Raw genomic sequence first — 15,449 nt, forward strand, 5'->3', positions numbered from 1 at the left:
ATTGAGCTTTCTCACAGGGTCAGAAGGAAGGGAATCATCTAAAGGAGTTGAGGTTTCATAATGTTTATTGATTTAAAATCCTACTCTATAATCCTACTCTACAATCCTTGTCTACATTCCTACTCTACAATCCTTGTCTACACTCCTACTCTACAATCCTTCTCTAAATTCCTACTCTACAATTCTACTCTAAGATGGCCATGGCGAAAACTGTTCTAAATTGATTAGAACATTATCCTTTTCTCCTTCCACTGTTTCACTGAGAGGATGAGTGGCACCAGGCTGCACCCAGGCTTGGCCGATGTTAAAAATTGATGCTGTAGAAAGGAAAAGAAAACAAGAAGAAAGCATGATTTTCCAAGCTAAGAGCTTCAAAGGCAGGGGAATATTTTTTAAATGAAAAGGGGATTGAGTCAGAGTAGGTTTAAGGAGCATGGGGCTGCAGTGGCATAGGTTGGCCCAAGAGTTGGTAGGTGCCCCACCCCTGGAAATATCTCAGGTCTGGGTATCCTGTTCTCTTTAAAGATGTCCCTGCTCCCTGCAGGGCACCTGGACCACATGAGCTTAACAGGTCCCTGCCAGCCCTGTCTGGCCTAGGATTCCTCACCATTCTCAGTTGAACGGCACCAAGATTGGAAGGGAGGAGGAGGGGGGCACCGCTGATGCTTTGGAATTCAGCAGAGAAGGAGCCCATCCCTCAGACACTGAGTCACCTGCAGCCCCTTGGCATTTTACCTGCAGGAGCTCCTCGGCAGACCAGCGCCGCGCCTCGTCTGTCTGCAGGCAGCAGCTCAGGAAGTCACGCAGCAAAGCTGAGAGGAGTTCGGGCTGCCGCAGCTGTGGGGTTCCTCCTTCGGCTATCAGGAGTTGAACCTGGAGCAAAAAGGAAACAAGAGGCTCCACCTGCTCCTTTCCCATCTGCAACTGCTCTCCCAGAGCCCATTGTTTCAGCTCCACTCTGCAGTGGCAGCTTTTGCCCTGGCAGAGAGGCAGAGATGACTTCCCTGTACCACCAAAAAACCCAAGCCCCAGAGCAGCCCCAGCTTTTCCAACATCCAGCAGGTCTGGCTTTGGCAGCTGATTTCATGGACTGATGTAGTTAGTGGGAAAATAAAGACATGCAAATACATGTTTTCTTCTCTGAGGATTCACACCAGCTTGAAATGCTTCTTGGAAGAGGGATTTTGCTATTCTAACTAACTCTACTCTTTCCAAGGATTATTACATGAAGGGCATCTCTGCAGTGCTTGTTGGTCCCTTAAGCACAGCTGCCATAAAACAAAACTCATTAAGTTTTTGTCCTGTTGTTGAAAACAATGGTAATTGGAAGAAAAGAAAGGAAATCCCCCAGGTGCTCTTCAGGGAAGGAAACAAATATTTGGGATCTCCTATTCAACACTGATACATTAAGATGGCTCCACAAATGGATGGGGATAAAAATGCCTGTTTGGGCACACAGGAGCCAGCTGCAGCTTTGTCTCTCAGCAGTCTGAAAATTTCAGGTTCCCTTATGCGGTAAAAGGAAAATATTCCTGGAGAAATCAGAAGAAAGAGAAGTGTCATGCCTTTGGTAAGCCTCTGCTTGTTGGATACTCAAGTCAATGCATAAATGCTGGGCCCATTCCGGAAAGTGCCAGAAACAAACCAGAGGTTTTGGCAGGCTCTCCCCATCACCAGGCTCCAGCTTGGTTATATGGAGAAAGTAGCTTGGGTTTTGAAAGAATATGGTCACTAAGTGTTTCAGCAGCACGTCACAAGAAGCAGCAGGGACTCTGTGGCTTTAAACTATCCTCTCCAGGTTGCAGGCAAGTTTCCCTGTGAGAAGAATGGGGGTGCACTTCTTCTCTCAAAAACACTGTTTCAGAAACTTTTTTTTGGTTTGAGATTCTTTCCTTCATTGCTGGAAAGATAACACCAGTTCTGAGATGCTTGTTTCCTGTTATTAGGATCATCTACATAGCCAAAAGAGCTGGAACAATAACCCAAAGAAAATGTTGTCTGAGAATGGAGCTTTGTTTGCGTGGGGTAAGGCTTGAGTTGCCCCACTGATGCAACCAAACCTAGAGCAGATGCTGATGTGCTGCAAGGACATTTCTAGAAGGGGGCCTCGGTGGAAGTACTTGCAGCAGATGGCAATGGCATTTTGTCCAATGGCACAGAGAACATGGGACAGGTGAGAAAGAGAGCAGCATCAGAGAGTATTTGCTCCTTACCGAGACAGAACTTCTACTGTCATGAGGAACTTGTCGTTCTACCATTTCAATTCCCACAATTCCAAAAGACCATATGTCCACTTTGGGGCCATATGGTTGACACAGCACCACTTCAGGTGCCATCCACCAAGGAGTCCCGGCTGCTGAGCGACGATGACTTTGCTGAGGGGTGAGCTGAGCAGAAAGGCCAAAATCAGCTGAGGAGAAAGCAAAATATTAGTTTTATTTGGATCCTGTCAATTAGAAAACCAATCTAAAGAATTGGCCAGTAGAATTTGGAGAATGTGCTGTTGCATTTCCTGGACAGCAGTCCCTGCTCTGTTTCCATGGGGCTTTAGCCAAGGAAATATGGCATTGGCTACTTAAAACATCCCCACAGTTTTTACACTTCCTCCAGCAGCACCTTTTGTTGCCCTGAAGGTTTAGATTGTAGCTCCCTCACTCTAGAAGGGACACACACAACACACACACACACAGCAATGCCACTCTTGACTGCTTGTGGTACCTCTGTGCACATCGCAACTGTGCCTTCAGCTCACAGCAGGGGCCCTGCACTGCCAGCAGCACCATTTCTGGGGAGCTGGCAGTCACTGAAAGCAGCCCCACACCCCACATCCCTGGAAGGCTGAACCTGACCAAGAATAGACTGACCCAGCTTGACAGAGCCATCGGTTCTGAGAAGGATGTTGCAGCTCTTCACATCTCGATGGATCACATGGTTGGAATGAAGAAAATCCAGTCCTTGCAGGCACTGAGAGAGAAAACAAAGAGGGTAGCAAAAATGAGTGATGTGATTTCATTACAGAAGAAAGGAAACAGCTGTAAAAATTCCCTTTCCAGGGAAATGGTGAGTAATGGCAGAACACAGTGCCACTGAGAGGGAGAGCCTGCTGCTGCAACAGTAGCAGAGCAGGAGCTTTGTCAGGAAAGGCATGCCAGCGTTTGAACCAGCAGCAGCAACTGCTGTTGTAGACTGTCCCCTACAAACCAGGCAGAGTGACTGCAGCTGCAGTGGGTGTGCTCAGAAGCAAACAGCATTTGGGCTGCGCTGTTATCCTTGTCAGCAGAGGACTGTGCAAAATGAGTCTCTTTTCTTCTCTGCTGTTCATTTCAAGTCCTGCCAACCAGCACCTTTGTTTTTAAAGGCAAGGAATGCAGTGCATAAAAGCACAAGGTAAACATTTAGAGAGGCAAGGTGGAGAACAGCAAATCCAAATACAAGCAACAGAGCTAGAATACAACAGCAGGAGATAAGAAGTGAGTAGAGTGAGAGCAGGGACACTGGCAGGCAGTTCACTTGAAAGGCTCTTGCTTGCTCATAGCATACCAGCAACAGTTGCAACCAAGCTTGGCACATGAAATCACTCCCATTCTGAGCCCCTGTTTCCCAGACAATCTTGCTCAAGCCCTTGGAAGCACAGGTGGGATCCCTGACCTCACGACTGACAGCTGCAATCTCTCCTTCAGACATGTAAGTCTTGCTGATGACATCACTCAGAGTGCCTCCGTCCATGTACTCCATCACCAGCCAGAGTTCCTCATGCACAAGGTAGCTGAAAGAAGAAGGAAACAAGGCCATGCAGATGAACATGCATGGCTAGCTTGTTTTTTTGCTCAGTTATTGTTTCTGGGTCCCTTTGAGACAAGGACAGAATTAAAGGAAAATTGCCTCTAGGCTGTGCAGTGTTTTGCAGTCTGTGCTGTCTCAAGGAGAAAGGCATGTATGCAACAGCCCAGATAAAAAAGCTGCCACACAAGGTATTTCTGGAAATAAGCACCTAGTCTTCCTGGCATGCACAGCAATGGGAAATAGGGGCAACAATCCAAGGGAAATCCTCTCTAGGATGGATCATCAGCATTTAAGAAACTTGAAAAACTCAATCCCAAGAAAATGTGGAGGCAATGAACATACAGGGTTTTGAATTCTTAAGATAGGGCTGGTGCCGGTTTTTGTACAATTTTCAAACTGCCTTTGCCAGGGCAGATAAGTGCAGGCAAAATGCAGTCTCTTCCCACCCACTGGAGATAAGTAGAGAAATAATAATTAACCAATAATTAACAGCTCTATTTTCTGCCAGTGGCCAAAGCGGGTTTTTAACCTCTCATGCTTGTAATATGGAAACAAACATTGATGGGATAAGACCATGACCACTCACCTGTCTAAATAATTCACAACACTGGGACTCCTATTACTCTCCATGATCATGATTTCATTAACAGTTAATTGCTTCCTCCTCAGTCCTTGAAGGTTTATTTTCTTTATGGCCACCTAAAATGATATTGAAAATGAGTAATTTGAGTAAACTGGTGGCATGAGACCACAACACACATGGAGGGAGTGATTCTGGAATGGCACAGCCAAGCTGTGCCAAAGCACCTTGTGATTAGACAGTGGAGTAATTAGGAAGTGACAATCCAACAGCCCATTGCTCTGCTCCCTTGGGGGCAGTTACATGACACCTGACCACTGACACTTTGCCTTGTCCACTTGGTAACAAAGGTGTATCAACTCTCACCCATAAAGCTCTGACCACACTCTCTGCTGCTCTGTCTGGACTTCCAAAGAAGTCATCTGTGCCCTGGTACTCTGTGGATACAGGCAGGCCTTTGGGCTTTTAGGGACACCTTGCAGATTTCTCCCTACGTACAGTTCCCAAGTGGCTAATGAGCTACCAGTAACATTCAGATGTATTTGCTGGCAGCCAGAAATGAGGATTCAGGACTCTGAAGCTGTAGTCCCAAAGAGCAGTGAGATGCTCTAAGTGAGATGCTAAACCTTGGTTTTAGCAAATGAGAGCAAGTGGGCACTTCCTTCTCTGCAAGGAGCCCCTGCCCTCCTTGCCTTCCTACTGGCAGCTGAGAAGGACCAAGACTGTCCCAAGTGCAATTTGCAGGCTGGCACCAGTCTGTGTTTCTTGTGCCTTTTCAGCACAGCTCTACCCAAAGCTCCACGCACAGATCTCACCAGTAGGGAAAGGCCTCGAGAGCAGCAGAGTCTGCAGGGGCTGTTGACATTTACCTCTCCTCCTGTGGCAATGTCAAGTGCTCTAGAAACTTCTCCAAAAGCCCTAGAAACAAAACAGCAAGAAAGAAAGGAGAAGCTGTTTAAATCTTGGAGAGAAAGCCAGTCCAGACAGGAAATCTCTGCTGTAAATGCTTAAAAGCTGCAGGTTGCAGGAGGGGTCTGCCAGAAGGCAGATGATACATTTTCCCCCTCAAGTGCATGGGCACTGGTCCTGTTCCTGAAGTGCTGGGCTTTCCTGCTTCAGCTCAAATAGACAGCTTATTCCTTCATCTCGGCTATCAGTTGCTAAACTGTGCAGTTCTAACCCTGAGCATGGAGTATTTCCTTTAGCAAACTCTTGGAAAGAAATGTCCCTGAGGACTGTTATTGGACAGCTATTGTAAGGGGGTAAGCTGCTCTTTCAGGCAAGCAAGGTTCTTCTCCTGTCATTTGTGTGGCAAAATTCTATGATCTTGAGACATATACAAATGCTAAGGAAATTACCACAGAGCTGTCCCACACTTGAGAGACAAGGAGATCTACCAGGTTCTGTTCCTTGCTGCAGGCAAGACCTTGGTTGGCAGCATGGAGATGTCTTTGACAATGCCTTCTGAGCACGCTTACAAATTCTGGCCAGTACTGAGAGATGGGGCAGACTAACCCTGGTGTCTAAACATGTTTGCAGCTTGTCTGACTTCCCACTTGATGGATATTCCACCAGCAAAACACCTGGCCCAAGGCTGTGTAGAAGTATCTGTGGACTCACCCGCTGCCAAGAATTTCCAGTTCAATGTATTTTTGTATGGGATTTTCCACGTTCACCATTCTCCCTGAGGGAAACAAAATGCAAGATTCTCACTTTCAAGCAGAAATCCCAATTTCCAGGAGATATGAAAGGCGGCCCCACTGTCTGGGGCTCTGAACCCTTTGTGGTCAGCTGGGCAGCAACAACAACAACAAGAGCAACAAGACAGTCAGTTCTGCAGCCCAAATGGCCAGCAGAGAGACTGGTTTTGTCCAGTCCTTTGAAGACTTCTCTTGTCAGGAAATAAAGCCCAGGGAGATGCATTCCCAGGAGAGGAGGGCATCTTCTCTCTGCAGCAGTTTGGCAAAAGAATGAATGCCTTTCCATCTGTAAACCAGAGCAGCTCCTGCTGTAACCCATTCCAAGGGGGCTTTCAGCATCAGGACCCTCACCCTGTATTTGCAGGCTGAGCTCCAAGACGCCCTTGCCCGTGGCCCATGGCAAGAAGCCCAGTGCTTCCCTTCACCCTGACAGCGCGCATCAGTCGCTGCCATTGGACTCGGCCTCTCAGCACCGCACACGTCCCCCCCACCTTCCCAACTGGGCACAGCGGGCAAGGGCAGCGAGGACAGCAGTGCTGCTCAGGCGCCGCTGTGACACGCACAGCTGCCCAGAGGAGATGCTGTCCCTCTCGGGAGTCCAGGCCGTGCCATGCAGAAGCCGGCCCAGACGAGGGGCTGCTGCCTCGGGGCAGCTCGGCTCTGCAGCGGCCGGCCGGGCGGCAGCGCGACTCTCCCAGCTAAGGAAGGCTCCAGTCCCTGCAGTCACAGCAGCCCTCAGGGCCAGGGCACACAGCAAGGCTGCCAAAGGCCAAGCATGAGCACTGACAAGCAATGGCCACAAGCCACAGCCAGCCTGAGCCCCTGACAAGCTGCTGTCCCCATTCAGGACACAACGGGATTGGCTTTGGGATCAGACACACCGAGGTGTGGATCAATGCCCTTTTTTGTCTCAGCAGGTGAAGGTACACACAGAATGAAATGGGATCTTTTCTCAGCCCCACCAGGTCTTGATCGGAGGGCACAACACTGGCAGCTCTTATGGGCGAGAAGCAGATTAAATGGGTTGTGCTGCAGAATCACAAAGGGCTTGATGTGTTTTCCTAGAGACTGATCTGAGCAGGGGTTGGGCTAAGAGTCATGGGAATGATTTGAAATCAGATATGAAAAAGTGCCATGGATCTGAGGAATACACAGTGGAGGGGCTGGAGGCTCGCTCCTGAGAAATGCCTGCGGTGAAGTTTTATCTGCTCACACCATGTCTGTGTGTCTCTTGGAGACATCTTTATAAGAATAAAAGCAGGATATTAATTTCAGATTGTTATACAAGTATCTGTTTTTCCCTTGTGGGCCCAGTAAAAACTGTTCTTGCTCTCTGTTTCTGCTGTCACCTGATGTTCTTTCAAAGGAGTCCTCACTGACAAAAATACCGCATTCTCATAAAATAGACTTGTCGATATAATAGTGGTAATAAGAATGTTCATACAAATGACCCCAGTAAGACACATGGGGCAGAACAGCTCCTTCAGGATGGAGAATAGCAAACTCTACAAAAAAAACCCAAAAAACCCAGAAAAAACAAAAATTAGAAACAGAACACAAAACCCCAAAAGCAATCAATTTCTCTGAAGCATTTTGGTACTGACAAGTGTTGGGAAGCCTGGAGTCTAAGTCGAATTTAGGAATCAAATGTTCTCTTCAGTTTGGCCACTAGCATGCAGGACTTGCATAGATAATTTGCTAGGTCACAGCCTTCTGCTGATGCAAGAACAATCTCCTCTTCTGCCTTTAGCAGAAAAGGAAGCCCAGGCAAACCTGAGCCAGTCCAAGATTCCCTCAGAGGCAACAGGAACACCCAGAGTGCTCTCTCACTGCCTTGAAGCACAGCACTTCCTGTGGGAGCCCTAAATGTCTCTGTGACACCAAATTGAGGAGGAATATTTGGTACAGCTATGCTGGCACGTGCACACAATACACTGTCCCTCAGACAAGAAATACACAAGCCATACTCAGTAGCTCCATGTAGTAGTCCTGTAGCTGAGCAGCATCTGTGTCAGTGCTGGAGATGGATGAACTGCCCAGGCTCCAATTCTCTGGCTGGGGAACCAAGGCTTCTTTAGATGGCACTGCTGCTGCTGCTGCTACTACTGATGCAGCAGATTCAATAGAAGAGCCTGAGTAGATCTGAGAGAAGAAATGAGTTGGTGTCAGAAAAGTGACTGGCAGGGAATACCCTGAGTTATCTTTACAAATGCAAGCCTGTAAGAGGTTGCTGTAACCCACATGCCAGACTCATAAACTGGATTATTTTGGATGCCCGCTTCTGAAACCAAATGGTCAAAACCAGAAGTTGGTTTTAATTGAGTTCATAGCCACCTTCATATTCCTTTTTCATGGATATTCTGAAGGATGATTGCAACAACGACCATTCCACTTCCTCCCAAGGATCCCTTTCCCCCGCCAAGGGCTTCAGACACATTTGCAGATCCTTGTCCAAATGTTGTACCTCTTCCCACTGAGTCCACTTTTCCTCCACCATCTTTGAGACACGCTCAACCTTCAGCATCTCTGCTTGGGACAGTTGCTGTGCCTCATGCCGACCTTGGGGCTCTTCATCACCAGTCATTTGCTGGAAGCCTTTGCAGGCTGCCAGGTGAGATGCCAACATTTTCACCTCAAGTCAAACAGAAGAACAAAACAGTCAGAGACTGCAGCTTGTCCTTGTCTGCCAAGGCTCATTGACTGTGAGGAAAGGGAACGAGCAGGAGAGGAGCAGATTCACCACGGGATACAGACAGCTTGTGGCTTGTGTTCAACATCTATCTGGGTGACTATGTTCACTTGCAAAAACACGTGTAGAAACAAGGAGAGCAGGAAGAGGCCAGCGGGAATGCATTCAGATGAGTGCTGGCAAAAGGGGAAAATGACTTGTGCCACTTTCCAGAGCAGCAGCTGGGATTCAGCACATCAGGAATTTTCCTTCAAAGCAGCTGGGATAGACACTACAGCAGGATGGCACTGAGAGGCATCACCCCACCTCCCTGCTGCTCTGCAGAGGAAAGGTAAGAAGGGCAGAAACCAGCAGGCTGCAGTGACTGCAGTGGCTATCGCTGTTCCACTCACTTGCTCATCTAGAACCTCCATCTCCTGAATCAGGTGATTTGTTTTCGCTTTGAGGATTTTCATTCCTTCCTCCAGCCTGTTCTCTCTTGCCTCAATCCTAGCCCGAGCTTCCTGCAGCTCTGCCTGCAGCTTTTCCTTGATGTTCTGTAAAGAAGAGAGAGATGGCTTGATGAGTGGAGTGGCTGCCACTCTTTGACTCACCTGATCTCCTCTCTGCTGATGGAGCCACATCTCCTCTTCGATGCTCCTCATGTCTTCCTGGTGCCTCCTCTTCACTGCCACGATGGCACTCTGAGCTTCAGGCAGCTCTGCTTGTGGCTCTGCCTTGATGATCTGTACACACAAATGGAGAACAAGTGACTGGGAGCTGCCATCAGGCTCAGCTTTTCCCTCTTTTAGCCTCAAAATCACAATCATTCAGTCACTTCTTTCTGATTCCCTGCCCACCTCTGCTTCCACTGTAAACTTCCTGTCCCAGTGCTGATCTCTGCAGATTACAAGGCTCTGTGCATTCAGTGCCTCTGGAACTCCTGTCCTCCTCCTCAGTCCCAAGAGCTATGTTTTATGCCCCTCTTCCTTCCCATCACTCTGCCACCTGCTGAGTCAGGCTTACCTGGCCATTCTCCAGTGGCTCTTCCACGTGCTGCCCAAGCTGCTCTTCCTGTTCTCGGGCTGGGAACAGCTCTCCCTCAGTCTGGCACGGCATCTCTGACAAATCAATCTGCTCCTGCTCTTTCTCCAGAAGGACCTGCACAGAAAGCAAGAGAACATGAGCTTCAACTCCCCACACAACATTTGTGGGCCAAGACTCAAACACTGATGGGCTCACACATTCCCAAAGCACTGTGCTGCTGCTCTCCTGCCTTGTTCTCTGCCCATGGGGAGACCCAGATTCCAAAGGGACACTGGCAGTACAATCAGAGTCCATCTGGGTCTGAATCCCCAGGAGACTCTTGGGCAGCTGACAGGAAATGTGTGGCATTTTTCAAGGGTCTGCTGAGGGCCTCCCTCCCCTTCTGCTCTGTCATCTTTGTCTTGCCATAGTGACTGACACTCAGCCCTGTCCCACAGCTCCATCCTGGCTCTGCAGGTGGTTCCCTGTGTGATTTCATCCCTTGTGAGAGACACTTGTGGAGTTCATGTTATCTTCAAGCCTGCACCAGCATTCCTGCCTTTCTGACATCTACACTCTTGTTAGAAATCCCAGTCATTCAGGAGATAAGGATGTGTGCAATTTGATCCTCTGATGGAGGTCAGAGAGCCCCTATGGCCACCTGAGTATATGCAAGAGGACCAAGGTGTTTATCCTCCCTCTTTTGTCAGCTGAGAATTCTGAGCGGCACTAACAGAGACCCTCAAAGGCGCCCATCAACAAATGAACTGACACACCCCTAGGGATGCCAATGAAGGAAACCATGTGTCATGTAATGCATGTGTGACCTAAGTATCCAAACTCCACCTAGAGCTTGAGATTGTTCCACTCCCTTAGGACATGTAGCAATTTGTTGGATAAAAAGAAGGTTTCACAGCAGAAGAGAGTGGAGGAGGAAAAGGGCTCTGAGGGGAAAAATCAACCATCTCTGCAGGGGGAACCATCTCTGCCTGCTCCGGATCAGTCAATGGAACCTGTCTCTCCTCCTCTCCTCAAAGGGCTGCCTTTAGGTGACCTTTATACCACCAACTGCTTTGGAGCAGAGATGGGAAAATTCAAATGCAATATTTGATATCTATCAAATGGATGATAGATAGATAGATAGATAGATAGATAGATAGATAGATAGATAGATAGATAATCACTATTATAAACTCTCTTACTATACTTTCTCTCCCTACACACATCAACACTTGGTAGCCAGTGCCCCCATCAACAGCAGAGCTGAACTTGCTCTCCTGTTGCTTCAATAAATCCCACTCTTGGGGAATCTGGATTGTGTCGGTGCTTTGCTGTCAGACCCAGAGCACTGCTCTGGGAACTGCAGTCTTTGTGCATCTGTGCTCAGACAAGTTCTTCTCTTGGACTCAACCACACTGATGGTGCTGAAGTGGCTGCAATCAGAAATGAAGCCCAGCCCCTCCCAGCCCCTCTGATCTCTCAGGACCAGCTGGATTAATGCAAGGCCATTGATTTCCTGCTCAATTCCCAAACACAACACCTATTGATCAACCATGGGCTGCCAAAAGGCATGGGCACTGTTCACCTGAAAGTGATGTGCAAGCCCTGCTGTCTGGCCTGGCACCAGAACAGCTCCTTCTGCCCCAACATCCCCACCCCAAACGATGTGTTCTCCTGCAAAAATACTGCATTTTCCAGAACTGCCATCTTCCAAATTCAAATTCTAACAGAGTTTCTTCCAGTGCTGCAAGTGGGCAGGAAGGGTTGTGCAAAAGCACCTTTAATGGCTGCAGAATGAGAAATTACACAGGGTTCCTCCTACTATCATACCAAAAGACAAATAAACAAAGCAAAAGATGAAATTGTCACCCACTCCAGGGTCTAATCCTCTTGGCTGCAGGGAGGGGATGTTTGGCAGGAAAGTGGCCCAAGTGGTGAGCACTGTCATGTAGGGATTGATGGAAGTCTGCTTGAAGCAGACTTGAAGCACCACGGTGCTGCCCAGCACAGGGGGACGCTCAGTGCCCTGCTCCTGCTGCCCCACTATTGCTGACACATGGCCAGCATGGCCCAGGCCTCCTTGGCCACCTGGGCCCACACTGGCTCAGGTTCAGCTGCTGTTGAGCGACACCCCTGGGTGCTTTGGGCCCAGGCAGCTGCTCAGGCACCAAGTTGCACATTTGACTTTAAAGACACCATCCAGAATTTGGAGATGCCTTTCCTGTTCTTAGCAACACAAGACAGCACTCAAGGACTTGCGGCTTTATCCCAGCCTCCAGGCTCCAGGGGAGATTTCAAAGCTGCAGACTTCAGGAAAAAAAGTCTCAACAGACATATGTAATCTCTGGTTTTGCCTCAGAAGAGGGGTTCAGAACTGCACAGTTTGTGTCTTTCACCACACAAGAGAAGAGTGGCCCCACATGGATCCATGGACAACAAAATCATCTCTTTGCTGCTTATCAAAAGCCAAAAGAGACGCAGGCTCAGAGCGCCTGTCAGCTCTGCTACTGACTGCTCTGCCTGAAGAGGCAAAACAACAACCTGGACACAAAGGCACCAAAATCCCTGATTTCCATGAGAAATTTCACATGCCCAGTCTGTCTCTGAAATACTCCCAGGTAAGCACACCCAAGAAGCTCATGGAGACAATCCATCCCAAGGTGCTTGTGCGGTCAGATCAACATCTTTTGTGCCTGCAGCTACTTGGCCAGTCTGTAGGGCACAGGACTCTCCAGACCACAGTGTCCTCTCCAGAATGTGACATGGCTGAGCACAGTGTCTTTGAAATGCTCCCTCCTCTGGGCACAGAGAGCCTTCATGCTTCAGGCTGGCCCCTATCAGAATCCCAGTAATTGGGGGCCTAAACATGACAGATCAAAAGTCATTTTTCAGCTGTCATTGGCTGGGGTGACTTGTTAAATGCTGGCAGGACTCCAGCATTCAGCAGCCTCAGCTATCAACAGCAAGTGCTGGCTGCTCAGGAACTTGCAGTTCTGCCTTGCACTAAGGACAACACTACCCAGAATTGGCACTTACAGTCTCCGCATGTTCAGGCTGGGGTGTGACCACCGCTGGAGGCTTGTGGTCATTTTGCTCCTCTTTGGCCCCTTCTCCAGGAGCAGAGGGAGCCAGAGAAGAGTCTGCTGTTAGTTCTGGGCTCTGTGGACAGATAGTAATGTTAGGGACAGGCAGCTACCTATCATTTATAACCTTACTTCTATTCAGCTCTATTTCTACAACCAGCTCGACTAGGGACAAATCATCAACTTTGATAGCAATGGGATTCTAAGTCACTCCAACTAAATGAAAATGGGTTAATTCAACTGGACTGCAAATTGTCTGAATTAGATCTCCCACCCTGGCTACTATCAAGAAGCAGCAAAACTGGTCTTCTGGTTCTTTTAAAGCACTGAAGTGGAAAATGAGGAAATAGCCAGCAATGCCTTTCTTATCACTGCTGCAGACATGGAAATGAATTTCCTTTCAGCCTACTCAGCTGGCCACCTACACTCTACTGCCACAGGCCAAGCTCCCAGCTTGCTCCACAATTCTCAAACAGCAGGAACATCAAAGGTTCCTTTCTCACTCACCTCAGGATTGGCACCTCTGAACACACGCCTCAGGTGACCTGCAGTGAGCAAGTGAAAATGAACGCGATGTGGTGAGAAAACTGCCCAGGCTGCTGAATCCCATAGAATAAGTGAACCCAAACAGAGGGTATTTTCCTCTGACAGCATCCCTCAGGGGACACCATTCTTTCACACATCCAACAAGGAACTGGGCAATATTCTTTCTTGTGCCTACAATTTGGCCGGTTTTGCCAGTAAGTGTACACAAACTTGATCAAGAAAATGCAAAGTGTTCTTTCACACTCAATGCTTGTGTCCTGTCCAACAGATAAAGTAGCTTTTGCTCTTTTCCCTTTCATGTACTTTTTTTAAAAATAAGTTACATGCAATAATTCTCATTAACTTGCTGGAAACAGTTGCCCAGAAAATCTTCCCCCAAATCCCCCTGAGCTGTGGCAGTTCTATGGTGCAGCACAGCAACAGCAGCTCCAGCGTTCAGGAGCACACACTCACTGCTTTGGAGTTTGCACTTCATTGCAAAGGGTACTGCTATTCTAGCACTCAGAAAAAAGTGAACTTAGTCAAATCCTTTCATGATAAAATTGAGAACAAGAGAAGCTTTCCCTCAATTGTGGGGAGAACCACAAAGTCTTAAGAAGGCCTTCTGAGAAGGTCTCTGCATTTTCAAACCTATCCAGCTTGACCCAGCAAACTGAGGAAAGGACAGACTCTGCTGCCACAGACTCTCCTGTGCACAGAATGGAACCCTTGCAAATGCTGCCTGCAGACCCCTGGCTACAGGCATCCCATTTTTTGCTAAACTTGTTGACAGGAGCTTTAGCAAAGCAGTGGCATCCTAATGGTCCTTCTGTTTCAAAATCAACCCAGCCACTGAGAAAAAGCAGGAAGACCTACAAAAGTCAGGTTAGGTGACACCCAGAGAAAACCTCTACTTACATGCCAGATTAGTCAAGTAATACCCGGAATAAAAAAAGCCGTAAACAGTGCAAACTGCAGCAGCGAGTGGCTCCATCATTGGAGCACTGCTGTGCCAGTTTGCAGACTCTGCTCAAACAAAAGAAAGAACAAGGCTCCTGTCAGTGTGCAGCTGCCCACTGACAAACGCCTCAAGCAGGAGGATGCTCCTGCACTGAGCAAGCCCAAGAGCTGCTCTGACCCTGAGGCCTTCCGTGCACCAAGGCAACCTTCTGATGTCACCACGACAATGGTGGCAACCATGCCCTGACATCACAAAGCAAGCCTTCTGCATTGGAATTTATGCAAATTTATGCAAAGCAACCCAACCTCCCGAACAGCAAACACAAAATAGCCTGGGAAGTTCTCCTCTGTCACAAAGCTGCACAAACTCTGCTGCTGGAACAAACCCTGTTGTTCAAGGGATCCAAGAGTAAAAGCAAGAGTGGCCCAAGCAGCTACAGCCTGTTCCCCAACTGAGCACTCAGATGGGACCAAAGACAAGGCAACCAGACCAAGAGAATGGCCCAAAGCATTGCAAAGAACCAGGAAAAAAACAGTGTTGGCATAACAGCTGAAATAATTCTTACCAAATCACTCCACATATTTACATATTTATTGGACATGCCCAGGGCTCCTGTGTACATATATCTCTGCCTTTATTCCCATTTGGAAGCAGCTGAACTGGCAGGATCTGCTCACCTGCAGCAGCTGCTCCAGGCTGGGAACATGAGTGGCAGTGCTGATTTCCAGAGCCTTCTGTCCCCCAGGTGAAGCCAAGGCAGGAGCAGGTTGAAAAGTGCTGGCGCTGCTGCTGCTGCTGCTGCTCAGTGCCAGAGAGCTCTGGCTGGGCAGGGCACGGGGCCCACTGTGCTGTGGGCTCTTTCTCCTGGCAGATCTGGACACACCTTGGAATAAGTGATGATGACTTCTGGGAAAACCAAGGGGGTTTTGGGAGCTGCATGACTCCACACACACTCAGGCCACCTGCAGCACAGAACTTTGGCCTTCAAAAAAAGCAAACCAGAGAGAAGCAGCTGGAAAATGTTTCATTTTGACCTTTATTTAGTTCAACAAAAATTGCCAAACTTAAAGTTACCAAGCAGGGCCAGTTCCCCATGGCCAGCTCAGGGTCCAAAAGGAGACAT

At 48.3% G+C, this 15,449-nt stretch overlaps 1 protein-coding gene across 1 annotated transcript; it reads right to left on the reverse strand.

Annotated features, from left to right (window-relative positions):
* Nucleotides 1–224: 224 nt before the first annotated feature.
* On the reverse strand, nt 225–14,565 carry LOC131572599 (serine/threonine-protein kinase PAK 1-like). The gene is made up of 8 exons (XM_058825845.1): nt 14,532–14,565; nt 12,794–12,864; nt 4,370–4,482; nt 3,649–3,766; nt 2,865–2,964; nt 2,214–2,410; nt 736–873; nt 225–317 (listed from the first exon to the last, which is right to left on the reverse strand). The coding sequence occupies exons 1-8, from the start codon at nt 14,563–14,565 to the stop codon at nt 225–227; spliced, it is 864 nt and encodes a 287-aa protein (XP_058681828.1).
* Nucleotides 14,566–15,449: the final 884 nt, after the last annotated feature.

The sequence above is a fragment of the Poecile atricapillus genome, chromosome Z (genome assembly GCF_030490865.1).
Source record: "Poecile atricapillus isolate bPoeAtr1 chromosome Z, bPoeAtr1.hap1, whole genome shotgun sequence".
Lineage (NCBI taxonomy): Eukaryota > Metazoa > Chordata > Aves > Passeriformes > Paridae > Poecile > Poecile atricapillus.